We start from the raw sequence: 23,119 nt of genomic DNA, 5'->3' as shown, positions 1-23,119 counted from the left end.
CCTGATGGTTATCGCTGCCATGGATTGATGACAGCTGTATACTCTCCACATGTTTATGTGTGATGGACACCAACATGCAAGGCTATTCTTCAGCACATCAAAAAAAAGTCAGCGAATTTGAGTTCACCATGACCTGTCAGTCCAAATGGGCTCAGCAGTTAATGAGGAATTGTGCTTTGTCTCCAGACTGATCTGATTATGTCGATGAGATATGAGTGAACAATGCATCCAGCTGAAATAATGACATTTTAAACAAAGATTTCAGATTTAAAACAACAGGCAGAAGATGCAAAAGCTTGAAAACAAATGCCGGCAGATTCCGCAACAGCTTCCCTGCTGAACGGTCCTCTTATAAGCTTAGAATCTAGTGCCGATCTTACGACCTACCTTATTATGGCCAATGCTCTTTTGTTTTATCTGCCCTCTCTCTGCAACTGCTCTAAGACACTTTGTGCTGCACACTGGTATTTTATCTTTGCACTGCCTGATGGCACAGTTTTATGATGAGAAGAGCAAAGTTTAAAGGAGATGTGTGGGGAATTCTTTTTTTGCATAGAGTAATGGGTGCCTGGAACACACTGCCATGTGTGGTGGTGGAGGCAGATGCAATAGCGGCATTTAAGAGGCTTTTAGACAGGCACACGGATGTGCAAGGAATTGATAGATTAGTTTCGTTTATTTCATGTGTACCGAGGTACAGTGAAAAGTTTATTTATGGATATGGATCATGCGTAGGTAGAGGTGATCAGTTGAACTTGACATCATATTCTGGACAAACATTGTGGGCCAAAGGGCCTGTTCCAGAGCTGTGCCATTTTATTATACTTGTATGTGGTTTGATTGTGCACATTATATTCATGTATAGGATGGTCTGATTGGATATAACAATGTTTTTCACGCATCTCACTACATATGACAATAATAAACCAATTCCAACACCAATTTTTAATTCAACGGCTTAATTTGAAAGTTTAGAAATTGAGAACAATATTTGATGGCCTGGGTTAAAAACTGCAGTTATTTTAATGCCAGTATCAAATTAGTTCAAGAATTGAGTTGGACATGTGTTAAAAAGTGCACCTGTCAAAACAGGCTGGGCCACAGTGCTCCAATTTGCTCCCCTACTCCAAAGACATACAAGTTACATTGGTTAATTGGCTTTGGTAAAATGGTAAATTGTCCCTAGTGTAAGGATAGCGTTAGTGTATGGGGTAGACACAAAATGCTGGAGGAACTCAGCAGGACAGGCAGCATCTCAGGAGAGAACGAATGGGTAACGCTTCAGACTGAAGAAGGGTCTCAACCCGAAATGTCCATCAGTTTGAAGAAGGGTCTCGACCAGAAACGTCATCCATTCCTTCTCTCCTGAGATGCTGCCTGACCCGCATTTTGTGTTTACCTTTGATTTAAACCAGCATCTGCAGTTATTTTCCTACTAGTGTATGGGGTGATCGCTGATCAGGTGGACTCGGTGGGCCGAATAACCTGTTTCCGTGCTGAATCTCTAAAGTCTAAAGTCTACAGCACGGACACCCGGGTTCGATCCCGACTCCGGGTGCAGTATGTACGGAGTTTGTACATTCTCCCCGTGACAGCGTGGGTTTTCTCCGAGATGTTCAGTTTCCTCCCACACTCCAAAGACATACAGGTTTGTAGGTTAATTGGCTTGGTATAAGTGTAAATTGTCCCTCGTGTGTAGAGGTAAAATAGTGTGACTGTGCATGATTTGCTGGTCGGTGTGGACTTGGTCGGCCGAAGGGTCTGTTTCCGTGCTGCCTCTCTAAACTAAACTAAAGTGAGGGAGATACCAGACTTCACTGAACATGGAGCCTGGATTTGTGTCCTATTTCGACTTTCTTTAGAGGGGAATTACTTTTCTCATTGCTGGAAGTTAAACATATGGAATAGAAACTAAAATAAAGAAAGTAAAATTATTACATTGAAATCTTTAAATCAGCTGGATGGATAGAACATTGAACTACTGTATGACTTCAATTCACAGTCACCTTATATGACTCTGTGTTTTGATACCAATCTTATGTATAATTAAAGCAAAAAATGATTAGATCATCAATCATTACCACCCATTTATAACAACGATTGACCACAATGTCAAAATGGAGGCTTGGCAGAGGTGAAATCAAACTTCAGCTGAAAGAAACACAACTCTCTGTTGGGAATTAGAATCAGATCTAACCAAAGAGCACAATAAACTTCAAAGTTATCATGACCTTCAATGTGATATCTGTCCAATCTTCACAAAACCATGTTTGATGAGATAATTTGCTGAAAACTTCCGAGCAATAACGTTGCATTAATGAGATAAGAATGGTGCACAAAATCTCTGTCCCAACACAAAAGCCTTTATAATTGGAAGCACACAGACTCATGTAATTGCACACTATACCCTGGTTGCAAATGGGTTCCATCTTTATAGAGGTCTATGTAAATTTTGTCCACAAAAAGGGAAATACACAAAAATCACTCAATAACCATACTTCCACACTGTTATAATGAATGGCATCAAAAACACATAAGGTCTTGATGTAAAATTGAAATTCCACTTTTTCTATTAGTCACAGGGAAAAGGCAGGAGAATGGGGTTCAGAAGGAAAAATAGATCAGCCATGATCAAATAGTGGAGCCGTTCGATGGGCCGAATGCTGCTCCTATGTTTTATGGTCTGATAAGACATAAAAAAGAACAATGGCTAAAAATGGTGAGAGAATGCAAACTATTTCTGCTTGGCACAAGGAACTACAGATGATGATTTACCAAAGATTTGGTAACATCTCTGGAGAACATGGATGGGTGACATTTCAGTCCCTTCTTCAAACTGGCAAAACTAGTTCTGTCATTCATATGTGCGTATGTTGGACTCTTGAATTTAATAATATTAACGGTTCTTGTTCATCAGCAGGGATGTCTGTAAGTCAGGCTATAGTAACCCAGGGATGTTCTGTTTAGTTTCACAAAACCAGGCTGGTTATCAGTGGGAAAGCCACTTGCTTTATGATGAAATGCGGATCTTTCCGTTATAGAGTCAAAGTGTCATAGTCATACAATGTGGTAACAGACGCCCACACCGACCACATGTCCCATCTACACTAGTCCCACCTGCCTGCGTTTGGCCCATATCCCAGTAAATCTATCCTATCCATGTATCTGTAAATGTTTCTTAAATGTTGCAATAGTAACTGCCTCAACTGTCTCCTCCGGCAGCTCGTTCCATTCACCCACCGCGCTTTGTGTCACAAAAAATGTTACCCCTCAGGTTTCTATTAAATCCTTCCCCCCTCACCTTACACCTATGTCCTCTGGTTCTCGATTCCCCGACTCTAGCAAGAGACTCTGTGCGTTTAATTGATTACCCAATCATACCCAATTATTGAAATATTTTTTGAAATTTACCCGTCCTCCTTATAAGCATGACAATGCTTCCCTCCCTCCCTCCCTCCCTCCCTCCCTCCCTCCCTCCCTCCCTCCCTCCCTCCCTCCCGTGGGTGAGAGGGGCTGCTCATTGCCACATGGATATGGATGAGAAGGAGCTCTGCGCTTGGACAGCTTTGATAATTGGGAACCACTGAGTAGTGAGCAGAAAATATATCAACCTTTCAGCATGTTCCCTGGAGAAATTTAATTTAAACAGTTTGAATTTGACTCTGCTTTATAGTTGGCAAAGTTTGCTCAAACGTGGGAGTGTTATAGGAATACTGCCAATGTCTGCAAGAAGGTTTAGAAGATACAGAATTTCTCAGTGATGAAAAAGCGCAGAAAAAACCTAATGTAGAAACTAGGAACTGCAGATGCTGGTTTACAAAAAAGGACACAAAGTGCTGGAGTAAATCAGTGGGTCCAGCAGAATCTCTGGAGAACACAGATGGATGACATTTCAGGTCAGGACCCAACTTCAGATCCAGGGACAGTTTCTTCCAAGTAGACACATGGACTATCTATAATTGAACGGTACAGAACTTTATCTTGCACTAAACATTATTCCCTTTATCATGTGGATGGCTCGATTGTAATCGTGTGTAGTCTTTCCGTTGACTGGTTAGCATGCAACAAAAGCTTTTCACTGCACCTCAGTCAGCGGCAAGACTTCAGGAAGCAAAGCAGTACACATACCCCAGTTTGCATTGATGCCACTGAAGTAGAGATGGTTGGAAGCTTCAAATTCCTAGGAGTAAATTTCACCAACAACTTCTCCAGACCACCCATATTGAAGCAATGTCCAAGAAAGCATACAAATACCTCTACCTCCTTAGAAGTCTTAGGAAGTTTGGCATGTCCTCAATAACTCTCACCAACTTCTACGGATGCTCCGTAGAAAGCATTTTACTGGGATGCATCACAGCATGGTTTGGGAACAGCTCCATCCAACATCGCAAGAAATTGCAGAGAATTGTGGACACAGCCCAGACCATCACACTAACAAATCACCCTGCCATTAACTCCATTTACACCTCATGCTGCCTCAGGCCACCAGCATAATCAAGGACCCTGGCCACTCCCTTTTTTCCCGTCTCCCATTGAGCAAAAAGGTGTGCTCCCATTGAGCATAGAAGTGTGAAAATGCACACCTCCAGATTCAGGAACAGTTTCTTCCCAGCTGTTATCAGGCAACTGAACCATTGAACTAACAACTAGAGAGCAGTCCTGAACTACTATCTACCTGATTGGAGACCCTCAGACTATCATTAATCGGACTTTACTGACTTTATCTTGCACTAACTGTTATTCATGTTATAGTGGCACAGGAGAGGAGGATGGCTCAGAAGGACCCAGGAGATCCAAGGAAAAGTATGTGGTGTTTTTACCACCAGTGCTGGGGTTCAGCAGCCCGCCAATGCTGCCAGCCATGTTTGTTCTCAGGTAACGGCAGCGCCGGCCACCATTAGTCACCGCGGTGGCCGGCAGGATCCATCGACTGTATGTCTGGGACCAGCGCACAGGGCTCAGGTTCTTGGTGACCCCGACGCCCAGGAAGGGTAATCCTGGAGGGGAAATTTGAAAATAAAATGCATTCTGCCATTGCCGCCCACAGGGTCGACGAGGCCGCACTTAACGCGGTATCGCTGAAGCTACCTACATTTTGGAACTCGCAGCCGGGGCTTTGGTTTCGACAGGCCGAATCCCAATGTTACATCCGCGGTGTTACAACCGAGGAAACCCGCTATCACTATGTAGTGAGCGCCCTTGACCAGCAGACGGCCGGTCGGGTCGCTCCTTACCTGGATAATCCACCAGCGGCGAATAAATACACAGGCCTCAAGAAGCTGCTGCTCCGGATCTACGGGCCGAGCCGAATGCAGCGCGCCTGTCAGGTCCTTAACACGGGCGGGCTCGGCGACTGGATGCCCTCGGCCCTCATGAACGAGATGCTCACGATCATGGGCGACCACCAGCCCAGCCCGCTCTTTGAATTTAGCTACCTGCAGCAGTTGCCGCGAGTCATCTGCCGTTAGCTCACGGGGGAGTACGGAGCTGTATTGGAGAGAATAAACACGTCTAGTGCACGCATCTCGTGTCCAATTAGTTTTTTGGCGCGACCCCTTCTCGTCCCGCTACATCATTGCCTTTATCATGCACCTGTACACTGTGGATGGCTCGACTGTGATCATGTATAGTCTTTCCGCTGACTGGTTAACATTTTGCCTTATTGATTCCAGTCATGTTGTTAAAACAAGGTGGGCTGTGAAGGAAATGTGCAACCTCTGGATAACATAGACAAAACTAATGGAAATAATTAACTTGATCTAACTTCAAACACCTCTGGATTCAATTAGAATGTAATACTAACAAAACCAATAACAAAGTCAACACCTCCCTTTTCACCACACCACCACAATGACCACCCACCCTTCTAGGTCTGGGGTGTCATGCAGGTTAAATATATAATAATTATAACCTGTATTTGCATGACATCCTCAATATACCATAGCTTCACTGGAGCTTGATGTGAACAATTAACACACATACCAAAAGTTAATATATTTCAGAAATTACAAAAAAAATAGGGTTTTCAACACGAAAAGACATGGTCACCCAACATTGGGTGAAAGAAATCAGGGATGCTGAAGAGGGCAGAAATTGAAGACCATAGTGTCAAGACATTAGACATACAGTGTGGAAACAGGTCTTTTGGCCCACTGAGTCCATGCCGACAGGCGATCACCCCATATACTAAATCTATCCCTAACACTAGGAATAATTTACGATTTTTTGCACCGTGGCCAATCAATCTGCAAACCTGTACATCTTTGGAGTGTGGGGGGAAACTGGAGCACCCAAGGAAAACTCTGCAGTCACAGGGAGAACGCACAAACAGACAGCACCCATAATCAGGACTGAACCCGAGTCTCTGCCACTGTAAGGCAGTAACTCTACCACTACGCATTGTGCTGCTTGTGTTCTCAGAAGGTTGTAGCATTCATGAAATGTTGAAAGATAGTAAGGGGACACTGAATACCCGTGTTTGAAGGGTAACATTGAGATGCCCTTAGGATAGGAGCCAATGGACACTGGTGTGCTGGCTTAATGGGACACATGGAACATAGAAAAATACAGCACAGGAACAGGCCCTTCAGCCCACATGTGCTGAACATGATACCAGAATAAATTAATCTTAGTATCCTGCACGGGATCCATATTCAATGAAAGTCCCGGTGCCGATCTAAAAGCCTTTGAAACACCAACGGTACATGTTAGGACATGGGCAGCAGAGTTTTAGATCAATGCAAGTTTATCAAAGAGTTTGGAATGGTCAAATCTGGAGGCAACAAAAGAGGGCTGAAAATGTGCCAAGGAAGAAGATGGAAATAAACAGTACTACTGATGGGTTGTAACCTCAGCTGAATGCCAATCATGTTTGATCCATTACTTCAAAACATCTGCCAAGTAATTTATTAAATGTGAGTAATGGATCCAAGACTCATATTTTAAACTTAAAAACGCGTCCATGAGGACATGAAAGCAGAGTGAACTGGCAACTTAGGGTAAGTGATCAGTCAGATCAGCTGCAGTGGTAGAAATTTGAGGGGATCTTGGTGAACACCCAAAATAGATGCACCCCAGAGAAGTAGAAAAAAATCAAAGGAGAACTCACTGTCTGAGATAAATACAAGAAGTTAATGGCTGTAAAGATAATTGGTAGGTTAACTGGCCACTGTAAATTAAACCTGATACAGAGATAAGTTGTGGAATTTGGGGGGGGGGGCATTTTGACTTTAGATTTTAGAGATACAGGCCTTTCATCCCACTGTATCCACGCAAACCAGTGATCACCCTGTACACTAGCACTATCCCACACACACTAGGGACAATTTACCATTTTACTGAAGCCAATTAACCTACAAACATGTATGGCTTTGGAGAGTGGGAAGGAAGCAGAGCACACGGAGAAAACCTACATGGTTGCAGGGAGAATGTACAAACTCCGTACAGACGGCACCCATAGTCAGGATCGAACCCGGGTCCCTGGCGCTGTAAGGCAGCAAGTCTACCGCTGCACTCAAGTATCACTGAGATGTGAAGAGAATAGCAGTTGGATGGAATATTAGTGGGGAATGGGATGTCTCTGTGAGTGGAAATAAACTCAATGGGCTGACATTGGCTCTTTCTATATCTTAAAAATATGTGGTACATGCTATTGAACTTTAAAAAACCCCCATATAACTGTGACAATTCAGGTCAGAAGATCTAGTAAATGGAATGCGGGAAATTGTGAAAGTGTTCACTTTGGTGGGAAAAGTAAAATATAATATATCATGTAAATGCTGAGAGTGCTAGGAGGTGAGAGCCTGGGTGGTCTTGGTGTCCTGGCACAAGTTCCCAAAAGACTCAACAGCTAATAGAGATGCTTCCTTACAGCATCGACCACCAGGGTTCAGTCCTGATTGCCCATGCTGTTTATGCAGAGTTTGCATGTTCCACATAGGATTCCCGAGTGCAGAGGTTTTATGTCAACACTCCAAAAATATGCTCATATGTACAAACAACATATTGCAGGTGTTGGTTAATAAACAAAGGATACAAAATGCTGGAATAACTCAGCAGGTCAGGCAGCATCTCTGGAGAACACAGATAGGTGATGTTTCGAGTCGATCTGAAAGGTCACCTACCCATGTACTCCAGAGATGCTGCCTGACTTACTGAGTTACTCCAGCCACTTTATGTCCTAATATGTAGATTTGCTCTAGTGTGTAGTGATTGGTAGAATCTGCAGGGAGTTGATGAGAATGTGGAGAAAATAGAAAATATGATCTCTGAAAGATTAGCGTAAATGGTTGAGTAATAGGAGGGTAATGGTTAATATTGACTCAGTGGGCTGAATGGTTGTTTCCATGCTGTATGTCCCTAAGATGTCACAACAATATTACAATACATGTACTTCCATTAATTTAGATAATCGCTTGGATATCTGAAGAAGGGTCCCGATCCAAAATGCCTGTTCATACACTCCTGAAATGCTGCTCGACCTGCTGAGTTCCTCCAGCACTTTGAATTTTTCTCAGGATTCCAGCATCTGCAGTCTCTTGTATCTCTAGGATGTTATCATTTATTACCAGGGGAATCACAAACAGCAGTGTTTCTGTGCTGCATTTCTCTAGCACTCTGCAGCCTGAAACCCACACACCTAGGCTGGTAACTTCTCAATTAGCTCAAGCCCTAGGATTAATAAACTACAAAATGAGGCTGTTATTTGAAAATGTTCTATTTGTCAACATAGGGGACATTGGATTTAAAAACATATTTCTAAATACAGTATTCTTGGTTAATATAGTGGAGAGATTCACATTTAACTCGGTGAAACATCTTGTGCTATGCTTCATTGCCTATGGGCGTTCTGGGCACAATTACAAATTTACTCGATCAAAACAACTACAAGCAAGAGAATCCAGAAGACTTTTAACTATTTGACCAAGAACATATGTCTTCTGGTTCCAGAAATGAAAGGTATAAATGCTAACCTGTTTAGTTTAGTTTAGATTTAGAAACACAGCATGGAAATAGACCCGATGGCCCACAGAGTATACTATCGAGCCAAACATTGATCACCCATTCACACAGACAGCACCCGAGGACAGGATCGAACCCGGGTCTCTGGTGCTGTGAGACAGCAGCTCGACCACTGTGCCACTGTCCCGCCCCATTTAACAATCGTAGTTCTCTTCAATTTTCTGACTGTGGACCTTATTGCCACTTTCTCATTGTTCCCAGTTCCATTGTGCAAAAGAATCAATTGTTAGAGCGTGGTCAGAATCTACTCACATGTATGTAGTATCCGGCTCAAGACATCTGATTATTAATGATATGGCACTTGACACTGTGTCGGGAACTTTCCCCAACATCACACAAGGGGTCTTGGATCCAGAGGCAATGTCATCGACAAAACTCAATACCGATTCTGTGGAGTGAACGATTAAACAAAAATACAATTTTAATCAAGTAATTAACCCTGGGTTTGAAAAGCCAAACATGTTAACATTTCTGCTGAATATTATGGTCACTGAAACTGAGAAATTAACATGAAGGAGGTCACGCACATTGTCTAAATTTTATATGGGAACAATTGTTCCACTCTAAGATAAGTATTAAGATTATGAATCTTAATGATCTGAGCTTCCACAGGAATACATTTCAAAATAGTAGGGGAATACCTTGACCAGTTTGATGATACATTTAGATATCTGTGTGTAAGAATGTGGAAGAAATAGTCATTGCTGAATGCAACATTTTAAGGATTATGTTAAACTTTTTGGTAACAATGCCCAATAATAAAGAGGTCAAGAGAGGGGGTATGGCAGAGGACTAAAACAGGAAATTATAGTAATCAAAACACAAAGTGCTGGAGTAACTCAGCAGGTCAGGCAGCATTTATGGAAAGGAATTTTAGGTCGGGACTGTTTTTCAGGCTTGGAGAGAGGAGGAGAACTTTTTCAAGGGAGTTATACCTTGAGGAGATTTCACAGTGAAGCAGTAAAATGGAGACACAAGGAACAAGGGGCAGCATAGTGGCGCAGGGGTAGAGTTGCTGTCTTACAGGGCCAGTCTTGGGTTTAATCATGACTAAGGGTGCAATTTGTATGTTCTCCTTGTGACCACATGGATTTTCTCTGGGTGCTCTGGTATCCTCCCACACTCCAAAGACATGCAGAATTGTTGGTGAATTGGCTTCTGTAAATTGTTCCTAGTGTGTAGGATAGAACTGGTGTGCCGGTGATCGCTGGTCAGCACAGACTTGGTCGGCCGAGGGGCCTGCTTCCAACGGTTTATCTCAACTAAACTAAATAAAACGAAATAAAATAAAACAAAATGCAATAAAATAAACTGAACTAAACTGCAGATGCAGGAATCGAGCAAAACTTCAATGTGCTTTAGTACCTCAATGGGTCAGGCAGCAACTGATAGGGATCTCTGGTTTACTTCCCGGGCTTGTTCGGAGAAGGAGTGAAGAGACAAGTACATACACGGGGTTCCCAATAAGATGAAATGTATTGAAATCCCCAGTTATGTGTAATTTGTGCGTTCAATGGATCCAAAAAAGGAAAAATTCAAATTCCCATGCACCCCACTGACAGAATAGAGACTGTGATGGACAGTCATTTAGTTCTCCTCTTAACCTTTAAAATAAAACCTGTGCATGGGCCAGGTGGTTGAGGGCTAGAGGAATCTGCAGTACAGGAACGGCAAAGCTGTAGCAGCTGATGAAACACAAGGTTTCATCAATCAATTTGTCATTTTGGTGGAAAGCCTCAATCCTGCCCTAAGATTTGACCCAGACTTGTATGATTTCCTACATTCCAGAATGAGACCTTTGTGAACTTGCCTGAAGACATTGGGTTATCATCTCACAATGACCAATTGGCATGAACTTTGTAGAATCACCTGTGCCCAAAACATCTGATCCAAAAGTGAGTAAGTTATTTACTGTTCTTGCATTTTTCCACTTCTGTTAATGAGAACAATATGCACCGACCCTATGTAAAGCAATAATGCTTCACATACTGTCTATTCCCTTTGATGCAACAGTGGACCATTGTGTTGATTAGGTTAGTTTACGTCAGTATGAGCAAGGAACAAGAAGTTGGCTGCATTCTCAGTTCTCGGCTTTGGAACAATAAAGCAACAATAGAATATTAGTAATCAACACAGGGTTACATTATTATTCCAAGGTTGTGATGTTTGATGTTCTTCTAGCCCCAAGTAGTGGTGTAACGTCTGCAGCTGCAAATTCTCAGCTAAAATTCTTTGTTTCCATATTTTTTTTAGAGAAAGAATTATTTTCAGAAGTAACAGCAGGCTTTGCCTACATTTAACTACATTACTTAAATACTTTCTGCACCAAAGTCAATTTGAGACAGCTGACAATTGTTTAGCACTGGCTTCTGAATCTCATGTGATTTGAATGCATTTGACTAAAGCTACCATTTACAAGCGAGATCCCGCAGTTCTGTATCAAGAATTAGAAACAGAAAAAAGCTGGAAATACTCGATAGGTCAGACAGCACCTGCAGAGAGGGAAACAGTTAACGATTCAGGTCAATGACTTTTCAAGAAAACTAGGAACAGTTAGAAATCAATCACATTTTAAGTTGCAGAGAAGAGTGTGGAAAACAGAAGGATTTGTGAAATTTAGTGGAGATAAGGAGAAACTGAAAGACATATTTATTTATTCTAGTTTTATATCAATCATCCACACTCAGTTGTCTTTAGCCTCTGCACCATTGTTCCATGTCTCCTTGAACCTATCACATTTACCTACATTCAATAATATAGAGAAAAAGGAACATAAAGTGCTGGAGTAACTCAGCAGGTCAGGCAGTGCCCCTGGAGAACATGGATAGGTGATGTTTCAGATTGAGACCCTTCTTCAGAGTGAAGAAGGGTCTCGACTCAAAATGAAGTCTGAAGAAGAGTCTTGAAGTGAAACATCACCTATCCATGTTCTCCAGAGATGCTGCCTGACTTGTTGAGTTCCTCCAGCACTTTAAGCCCTTTTGTGTTTTAATCAACATCTGCAGTTCTTTATTTCTACTATAGACAGATAAAGCCCTATTGGTGAACGTATCACAATGCATGGTAGAAATCTAATGTTCTTAATGAGTCCTTACTGGAATTTGTTAAAGATTGGAAAAGTAATCAACAAAACAATTAAATCTGGGATGTTGCATTTTCTATCCCCAAAGTTTTTGTGTTGCCACTGGAACTATTTTTCCAAAATCACTTTTCATTGTAGCCTTAGTGTGCAATTCTACTAATCAGTTATTTTGAATCTACTTTGAGAAAGTATTATCCTACTATGTACTTTGAATTATAATTGCATGCCCTATTGAGAAAAAGTATACATGTTATCTTTTTTAATCACTACATTACAATAGAGGTTGCACAACATTAAACATTGGTTGTAAGGTGCTATAGTCTGTACTAAGTCCATGAAATGCATCACAAAGTGGTCATCACTTTATTTCTTGTGTCTACTTCCAAGGCAGAAAATAACTCTTCAATGAAAATTTAAAAAATCTGCAGATTCTAAAAATCTGAAATAAAATTTAGAAAATGCTGGAAATGTTCTTCTGGACTGTCAAAGCCTAAGGGGAGACCTGTTGCAAGCATATATAATTCTGAGAGGCATTGATAAGATAGACAGTCAGAATCGTTCTCCAAGGTTGGAAAGAATAAAGAGTTGAGGGCATAGCTTCATGTTGAGAGGGGTACAACTTAAAGGAGATATCTAAAGCAATGGATGGCTGGAAATGGTTGCCAGGGATGTTGTTGGAGGCAGATACAATTGTGGCATTTAGGAGGCTGTTAGATAGGCACATGGACTTGCAGGGATTGGCACGATATGGATCACATGAAGGGAATGGGAATTAGTTTAACCTGGCGTTGTGTTCAGCATGGGCTGAAGACAATAGACAATAGACAATAGGTGCAGGAGTAGGCCATTCGGCCCTTCGAGCCAGCACCGCCATTCAATGTGATCATGGCTGATCATTCTCAATCAGTTACCCCGTTCCTGCTTTCTCCCCATACCCCCTGACTCCGCTATCCTTAAGAGCTCTATCTACCTCTCTCTTGAATGTATTCAGAGAATTGGCCTTCGCTGCCCTCTGAGGCAGAGAATTCCACAGATTCACAACTCTCTGACTAAAAAAGTTTTTCCTCATCTCTGTTCTAAATGGCCTACCCCTTATTCTTAAACTGTGGCCCCTGGTTCTGAACTCCCCCAACATTGGGAACATGTTTCCTGCCTCTAATGTGTCCAACCCCTTAATAATCTTATATGTTTCGATAAGATCCCCTCTCATCCTTCTAAACTCCAGTGTATACAAGCCTAGTCGCTCCAGTCTTTCAACATATGACAGTCATATGGGCCTATTCCTGTGCTGTACTGGTCTATGTATCAATATGTTACTCAGTGGATCAGGTAGCTTTTGCAGACAGAGAAACAGAGCTAATGTTTCAGATCAAAGACCCTTCATCGGATCTTGGTGGGGGGAGGAAGCAAACAAGAGGAAGAGGAAGGGATGGAGAGCACAAAGGGAACGTCTGTTCAGTTGAGGCCAGGGTTGCCATGGCGATAAGCTGTAGATGAACCATTTGGTTGACAGATTAATGAGAGCAGTTGGAGAGAAAGAGAGAGAACAAACAATCGTGGGGGGGGGGGGGGGGGGGGGGGCATGTAAAGGGTCAATAATTCAGATCAAAGCTGCAGGAAATGCCCAGCAGATCAGCCAGTATCACAGAGAGAAAATAAAACTGAGCCAATATTGCAGCTAAATGACATAGAGTAGAACTGGCCAGATCTGATACAAACTGAGAAACAATTTACCTGAAATTGTTGAATTGGATATTGAGTCTGAAAGGTAGTTAGGTGCCCAGGCGGAAGATGAGGTACTGTTTCTCACGTTTATGTTGGGCCTCACCAGAATAGTTTGGGAAGCCACTGACAGATAGGGCTGGGTGTGAAAGGCACAACAGGCAACAGGAAGTTCAGGGTCTGAAAACAGGTGCTCCACAAAGCAGTCATTCAGTCTGTATTTGGTTCCTCCACTACACAGGCGACCACATTGTGAACACCAATTGCGAGATTAGAAGTAGTACAAATAGAATACTGCTATTCTGTACAATGCATACAGAATGCAACATACTGCAGTCAGAATACTGCTTCATCTGATTGGGGTGGCTGGATCCCTGGATGGTGGGAAGACAGAGGTGAAAGGACAGGAGTTGCATCTCCTGACGTTGTATGAGAAGAACCAGGACTGGTTGCGACAAATGGGAAGCCAAATATATCTTGAGGAAAATAGTCCCCTTGGAATGCTGAAATGGGAGGACAGGGAACGACGGATGTGGTGGTGGGATCTCACTGAAGGTGGAAGAAGTTGTGAAGAATGGTCCATTAAATGTGGAGGGTGGTGGATTGTACCTGCCCTTGCACCTCCCAGAAGGAGATGTGTGGCCACTTGCACTTGATCAGTTCAAGGGTAGCCCGTGGTGGCTCCCTAACCAAACACTGAAGAAGCTAAAATACTAGGGCTGGTATTTTCTTTGGGCATCTACAACAAATCCTGGTGTTCAGGATTCCTCTTAGCTACTAAGAGGATCCCCTCCAGTAAGTACAGGAATGTGGATAACTCCAATAATGGCTTCCATTCAGTGCACAGTTCTACATTTTGTAACATGACATGTGGCTGTAACGATACAGTGCATTCAGAAAGTATTCAGCCCCCTTCACATTTTGTTACGTTACAGCCTTATTTTAAAATGGATTAAATTCATTTTTTTTATCATCAATCTACACGCAATACCCCAGAATGAAGAAGCAAAAAACAGGTGTTTAGCAATTTTTGCAAAGTAATTAAAAATAAATGACTGAAATATCACATTTACATAAGTATTCAGACCCTTTGCTATGACACTCAAAATTGAGCTTAGGTTCATCCTGTTTCCATTTATTATCCTTGAGATGTTTCCACAACTTGATTGGAGTCCACCAGTGGTAAATTAAATTGATTGGACATGATTTGGAAAGGCACACAGCTGTCTATATAAGGTCCCACAATTGACAGTGCATGCCAGAGCAAAAACCAAGCCAGGAAGACGAAGGAATTGTCCGTAGACCTCCAAGACAGGATTGTGTCGAGACACATATCTGGGGAAGGGTATAAAACAATTTCTACAGCATTGCAGGTCCCGAAGAGCACAGTGGCCTCCATCATTCTTAAATGGAAGAACATTGGAACCTTCAGGACTCTTCATAGAGCTGGCCGCCCGGCCAAACTGAGCAATCGGGGGAGAAGGGCCTTGGTCAGGGAGGTGACCAAGAACCCGATGGTCACTCTGACAGAGCTCCAGAGTTCCTCTGTGAAGATGGGAGAACCTTCCAGAAGGACAACTATACCTGCATTACTCCAACAATCAGACATTTATGGTAGAGTGGCCAGACGGAAGCCACTCCTCAGTAAAAGGCACATGACAGCCTGCTTGGAGTTTGCCAAAAGGCACCTAAAAGACTCTCAGACCATGAGAAACAAGATTCTCTGGTCTGATGAAACCAGGATTAAACTCTTTGTCCTGAATGCCAAGCGTCATGTCTGGAGGAACCCAGGCACCGCTCATCACCTGGCCAATACCATACCTACGGTGAAGCATGGTGGTGGAAGCATCATGCTGCGGGAATGTTTTTCAGCGGCAGGAACTGGGAGATTAGTCAGAATCAAGGGAAAGATGAATGGAGCAAAGTACAGAGAGATCCTTGATGAAAACCTGCTCCAGAGCGTTCTGGACCTCAGACTGGGGCAGAGGTTCACCTTCCAACAGGAAAACGACCCTAAGCACACAACCAAAATGCAGGAGTGGTTTCATGACAGGTCTGTGAATGTCCTTGAGTGGTCCAGCCAGAGCCCGAACTTGAACCCGATCGAACATCCCTGGAGAGACCTGAAAATAACTGTGCATCGACACTCCACATCCAACCTGACAGAACTTGAGAGGATTTGCAGAGAAGAATGGGAGAAATTACCCAAATACAGGTGTGCCAAGCTTGTAGCATCATACCCAAGAAGACTTGAGGTTGTAATCGCTGCCAAAGGTGCCTCGACAAAGTACTGAGTAAAGGGTCTGAATACTTATGTAAATGTGATATTTCAGTTATTTCTTTTTAATTACTTTGTAAAAATTTCTAGACACTTGTTTTCGCTTTTTTATTATGGGGTATTGTGTGTAGATTGATAATTAAAAAAAGAGTTTAATCCATTTTAAAATAGGGCTGCAACGTAACAAAATGTGGAAAAAGTGAAGGTGTCTGAATACTTTCTGAATGCACTGTATGTGGCTTTGATGAAATGTGTAGCTGCCTTTAACCATGACTTAGTTCAACACTTCGAACATGGAACACTGTTTTCTCCAGACATATGTGTGTATTTCTACTTTGATCCTGTTGGATAGTCTTGTGGTGTGCCTGCTTACCAAACAATGCAACATTGTCATAGCTGCTTTTGCTGACATTAGTTTAAAATTACGAACTTGGAGACTCAATGTGCAAGTAGTTTGTATGCTGCCTTATAAAAAGACATAAGTCTCTTTGGAAATATTTATGTCTACCGTGTCGCAGTGCATTCACAAATACACCCCAGGGCTGATAGCATAGATGCAATGGAAATGTCAGTCATTCTGACATTCCCACTCTGGGAAAAAGGCTCTGACTGCCTTCCCTATCTATGCCTCTCATAATTTTATATCCATTTGGCAGGTGTCCCCTCAGCCTCTCGTGCTCCAGCAAAAGCAATCCAAAAGTTTGTCCAACCACTCCTTATATCTAATACCTGTTAATCTCTTGGCAGATTCCTGATAAACCTCCTCTGAACTCTCTCCAGAGCCTCCACGCCCTTCCTGTAATGGAGCAACCAGAACTGTATACAATACTCCAGATGCAACCTAACCAAAATCCTTTAAAGGTGCAACATAACCTCACAGCGCCTACGCCCAATGCCCAGGCCAATGAAATCAAGCATATCATACATCTTCTTTCCCACTCTATCAACGTATATTGCCACTTTCAGGGAGCTATGGACTTGGGCCCAAGACTGCTTGAGTAGAAATATCTCAGCTTATTAATCAGAACATTAATGAGGGGAGTGTTGTCTGGTTTTCAGACCTGACAATAACCTCGGATCCCATCTGCCCATTCAGAAGATCTAAATAATCTTACAGCTTTTGAAGAGTTAAGGCCGGGTCTGTTGACCAAGATTTCTGTCTCAAATCAGCATCAATAAATACAATTAGCTGGTTGTTATGGAGTTAGGTGAAGGGTATAATTGGAAGAGGCTGGTAGTCAGCATTTACACAAGTGAAGTTCACTTGAACAGAAGGGCTGAAATGTGCATGTTAAGCATCCCAGTTATTGTACTGTGAGTCTATATTGTCCACAATCAAGCACTCAAAGTGTCCAGCAATCATAAGGACCAACCCACTGGTAAAATACAATGTCAACTTTTCTAATTCTCTGCAGAATTGTTCTTGTACACATTTAATTCAATTGATGATCAAAGAGCAAATGTAAGGCACATATATATTTGGCCACTTGTGAATCTCATGAAAATCATACAATATGTAGATTCAGTAGCTTTCATTGTAATTTAGGAGTAGAGGCAATTTAAGATTTGATAATAATCTATGGTAATTGGAACCAACTGTTAAGAACTGATTTGCTGCTGATTTGACTGAGTTACACTTGTAGTCACAGAGTTGTACAGCATAGTAACAGACTTTTTTCCCTGCCAACCCTAACAGCGACATGGTGGTGCAGCTGCAGCTGCCGCTGCCTCACAGCACCAGAGACCTGGGTTCCACAGCATATCACTAAAAAACATTTGCCTGCATTTGGATTGTATATTTATATTCTTTAAATATTTAAGTGTCTGTCCAAAAGCCTCTTAAATTGCATTTGATTCTACCATTTCCAGCTGTTCCTGATGTCAATCGCCCTCTGTGTAAAAGACCCCACAGATCTCTTTTAAAACTCCTTTCTGTAACTTAGTTTAGTGATACAGCGCGAAAACAGGCCCTTCAGCCCACTGAGTACGACCCGACCAGCGATCCCCACACTCTAACACTATCCTACACACACTAGGGAAAATTTACAATCTTTACCGAAGCTAATTAACCTACAAACCTGTGCCTTTGGAATGTGGGAGGAAACCAGAGCACCTGGGGAAAACCCATACGGTAATAGGGAGAACACACAGGATCGAACCCAGGTCTCTGGCGCAGCAAGGCAGTAACTCTACTGCAGTGCTACTGTGCAATCTTGTTTGTGATATTCCATTCAAAGGTCTTTTATTGTCACTTGTACCAATTAAGGTACAGTGACACTTGAATTACCATACAGCCATAGGGGAAAAAAAAGCTACATGACACGCAACTACATAAAAGTTAACATAAACATTCACCACAGCGGATTCCCCACATTCCTCATTGTGATGGAAGGCAAAAAAGTCCAAACTTCTTCCTCTTTATTCTCGGGGCAGTTGAACCATCCGGCTCCCGCTTCGGGGCGATCAAAACCCCCGTGGCTTGGAGTTCCCGAAGTCGGTCTCTGACTAAAGACTGCGGCATCGTGATATTAAGTCCACAAGCACCCACGGTTGGAGCTCCAAGGTCGATCCCTGACAAAGGGATCGTGGGCTCGGCGATGTTAATGTCCCACAGGCACCTGCGGTGGGGCTCTCGAAATCTCTAGCAAAGGCCGCCAACTCCTCGATATTAGGCCGCAGTGTGGATGGAGATACGATACGGAAAAAAATCGCATCTCTGTCGAGGGAAGAGATTAGAAAAAGTTTCCCCAACCCCAACCCCAACCCCAACCCCCCACCCCCCCATAAAACAAGCCAAGGAACACTCAAAATATATATTTAACACCTACAATTAAACACAAAGAAGGAAAGGACAAACAGACTGTTGGCGAGGCAGCCATTGCTGGCGCCACCCAGTTGTGTTTGTGAACAAAATACATTTTAACCATCTAGCCTTTCTTTGCCTGGCATTGACTGATTTACTTTTGTCCAGTCCATAAGATAAGAAGGCATTGGAGCAGAGTTAGGCCATTCAGCTCATTGAGTCTGCTCTGTTATTCAATCATGGCTGATCTATTTTTCCCTCTCAACCCCATTCTCTCGCCTTCTTCCTGTAACCTTGATGCCCTTAATAATGAGTCCCTGACACCCTTTTGCTAGAGAGAAAACAAACCCATCCTATCCAAGGTCTCCCCACAAATAAATACTCCCATTCCAGGCAATATCCAGGTAGGCAATAGGTAAACACAGGAAGATTGCATCAGAGGTTAACATCGCAAGAAACAAATTCAAGGCATACTATGGCAAAAGTGAAGTTAAGTATTTCATTCCATTGGTTCCACAGAACGTTCTATCTACAACTAGAGAGCGGTCCTGAGTTACTATCTACCTCATGGGAGAACTCGGACTATCTTTAATCGAACTTTACTGGACTTAATCTTGCTCTAAACACTATGCCCTTTATTATGTAACTGTACATTGTAGAATGCCCAATTGTAATCATATATTGTCTTTCAGATGACTGGTTAGCATGCAACAAAAGCTTTTGACTGTACGTCGGTACACATAACAATAAACTAAAATAAAAAAGTTCATCATTAAGTTGATATCAAATTACATCCAGTTGCCTTGGTGTACTCTTCTGATTCCGAAGGTATTTATTCACAAAATGCTGGAGTAACTCAGCAGGTCAGGCAGCATCTCAGGAGAGAAGGAATTGGTGACGTTTCGGGTCGAGACCCTTCTTCAGACTGATGTCAGGGGGGCGGGACAAAGGAAGCACAAATATGTCTCTGAGCTTCCTAAACACATAGAATGTAGAACAGTACAGCACAGGAACTGGCTCTTTGGTCCACAATGTCTATGCCAAACATGATGTAAGTTAAACTAATCTCTGCCTGCACGTGATTCATATACCTCCATTCCCTCTATCTAAAATCCTCTTAAATGCCACGATCATATCGCCTCCAGCACCACCCTTAGTAGCATGCTCCAGGTACTCACCACCCTCTGTGTAAAAACTTGCCTTCCACATGTCCTTTAAACTTCTCTCCTCTCACCTTAAAGCTATGTCTTCCGATTCTTAATGTTTCCACCCTAGGTAAAAGTCTTTGAATGTCTCCTGCAGCTATGCCTCTCATTATTTTAGATACTTCTATCTAACACAAAGTCATACCGCATAGAAACCAGCCTATTATCCCTCCAACCCCCTGATTTAAAACAATCACCTACTTAAAATATAATATTCCAGGCATATATGCATTGTGTGATTTATCCCTTGTTACACCTACCATGACAGTGTAAACTCAATATATCGAGTACAGTCCATTATTCTCTGCTATAAGCAAAATAATTGCTGAGCTACCTAACTTATAAATGTCAGTAAGAGCATTCAGTCCACAGGCACCGAATGATAGTCAGGGATTAATAGATTACATAGGCTAAACTTTTCACCAGCTCCACCGCAGACTAATGAAAAGGTTTACTGCTTGTTGAAGCAGATCCTTGCTGTGTTCATTGGTCACCTTCCAAATTACCTGAGGGATAGTGCCAGCTGGAAATCACCCGCACAGAACAGTTTGCAATCATGTGCTTTCTTCACTCAGTTTGCACTTGCTTACAACTTCAAATAAAACAGCCTTTCGGGGTTTAAAGAACTGACCTAATGCCCTTAATGTATCCTGGCATTGTCTACCAGCTTCATCAGAACTTTTACCAACACCATCAAGCAGCTGGGAAAGTGCTTTGCACCTCTTTATAGAAAACATATTGTTCCCTGTAAGGAAATACATAAATGAGGTAAAATAAATAAACATTTTCTAACATTTAACCAAAGACTCCAGAAATTGGACTGTACACCTGCTTGCTTTCTCTCACTGTAGATACAAGGAACTGCAGATCCTGGTTTGCAATAAAAGGACACAAAGTGCTGGAGTAACTCAGCAGGTCAGGCAGCATCTCTGGAGAACATGGACAGGTGATGTTTCAGATCAGGACCCTCGAAATCAGTCTGAAGAAGGGTTCCGACCTGAAACTTTACCCGTCCATGTTCTCCAGAGATACTGCCTGATCCGCTGAGTTACTCGGCACTTTGTGTCTTGCTGTCTCTCATTAATCTTAATCTTCTCCTGTCACAGAAGCATGTTAAGGCTAAATCTGTCCTTGCCTGGATATATATTGGTCCACTTTTAACAAGTACTGCTGAAAAGCAATTAGGATTAGGGATCTGACCTTTCTTCCTGTATTTTTACTGACTACAGCATTGGCTACCCAGCAAAACATTCTTCTCCACGGCACTGTTTCAATGCTGAGGCATTCCTGGTCTGAAGCACAACAAATACCCATCAACAAATCCAATTTTTTTGAAAAACACCATCCTTTATAAATAAAAGCTATAATACTTGAGTTATTTTTCAAAGAGGCAACAAAGTGAACATCATTCCTGTACTTCAATGAAGGTGTTCTTTTCAAACACTCTTTAAATTAGTCTGATGTTTCAGCTGAGGAAATGATCCTGAACTTCTGGCATCAGTTGGGCTGATAACGATCGCCTTTACTCCCACGCAGTTCGTGAGGTGTTATATTATTTTTGTTTGATAATTATGTTGTTGTATGCCACTGTTTTTCACCCCAGAGGCAGGGATTCAAATTCAGTCTATCCAGGGGTTGCACGGTGGCGCAGCGGTAGAGTTCTGCTTCACGGTGCCAGAGACACAGGTTCGATCATGACTATAGTTGCTGTCTGTACGGAGTTTGTGCATTCTCCCTATGACCACGTATGTTTTCTCTTGGTGCTCTGGATTCCTCCTACACTCCAAAGACGTGCAGGTTTGTAGACTAATTGGCTTCTGTAAGTTGTCCCTTGAATGTAGGATAGAACTAGTGTATGGCATGATTGTAGTCAGTGTGGACTCGGTGGGCCGAAGGGCCTGTTTCTATGCTGTATCACTAAAACTAAAATAAAACTCAAATGCTCCAAGTTCCTCCCACTTCCCAAAAGCAATAGATTAGTTGGGTCACTTGTAAATTGACTCCAGTAGAGGCAGGCAATGGGAAAATCTGGGAAGGATCGAGTGGACACACGAGAGAGAATTGGCGTCAGGGAATGGGATTGATCCGAGAGCTGGCATCGACTCAATGGGCCAAATGGCCTCATTCTTCTTCGCAAGAGAATGTAATCTCAATACCTCAAGCCTCAATCATGTGCTCCATAGGATAACAAAAAGATCTTTACATTAGTAGATCAGATCGGGGGCAGTGCAGGAGGGGGGGGGGGGGAGATGGTTAAGGGAAAGGGGTGGTACTAACACTATTCTGAGATAAATGAAAGGGAAGTGAAGAGGCTAGTAATCAGACACACTGTTTTAGGCATTACAGGTAAAGGGAAAATTAAAGGAATCAAACTACTTCAACTGGGAAAGATAAAACAAGAACTTTCTGAGTAAAATATTAGAGAAGAGCTTGTGGTGGAAATACAAGTTATTTTATATGCACATAAATATTCTGGATGAATAAAATCAACTTGGATTAGTTACTGGTATTAAATAACTGCAAGATAATTGAGAATGTGTCCCTGCAGAAATATTGTCGCAGACAACTACCCAAAAATAAATAAAACCCAAACAATAAAATGAGTATTAAATCTAACACTAAGGATAACAGAACAGAAGAAAGAAATTGGTAGGTGATGTAATTGCCAAGGAGAATATAATGAGAAATAAGCCAAAAGTGGAGACTTTTCATGAAGAAACAGGGTAGGATGGAAGGCTCTGGGGGGGATTTGCCTCGCTCTGTGTCTCCTGGTGGTAACTATGAAGCTGGTGAATGCATTCATGAAGAAATCAGATACAACCGTTAGCAAAGGTAGGATAAGTGATTTATCAGCAGCAACCAGTCGTTGACTTTATACATTCATTTTGCTTCTTACATATATAAAATAATTTGTATTTGTATGACAGACTCTAGTGCTTTCCCCACACAGTTTTTATTTGTCTCTCGAGGTTCAAATAGTTTGCATCAGTTTTCCATTTAATGAGGAG

The 23,119-nt window shown here is 42.2% G+C and overlaps 1 protein-coding gene across 2 annotated transcripts in view; it reads right to left on the bottom strand.

The window, feature by feature from the left end:
• astn1 (astrotactin 1) overlaps window positions 1–23,119 on the bottom strand; it is a 1,605,092-nt gene that overhangs the window by 22,766 nt on the left and 1,559,207 nt on the right. For both annotated transcript variants that reach the window (XM_078407397.1, XM_078407398.1), the window contains one exon: window positions 9,274–9,409. In XM_078407397.1, the coding sequence (XP_078263523.1) occupies window positions 9,274–9,409 (136 nt within the window). The remainder of the gene's footprint in view (window positions 1–9,273; window positions 9,410–23,119) is intronic.

Source organism: Rhinoraja longicauda, chromosome 11, assembly GCF_053455715.1.
Source record: "Rhinoraja longicauda isolate Sanriku21f chromosome 11, sRhiLon1.1, whole genome shotgun sequence".
NCBI lineage: Eukaryota > Metazoa > Chordata > Chondrichthyes > Rajiformes > Arhynchobatidae > Rhinoraja > Rhinoraja longicauda.
The sequence above is the reverse complement of the archived record's forward strand: the minus strand, read 5'-3'. Positions and strand labels throughout refer to the sequence as shown.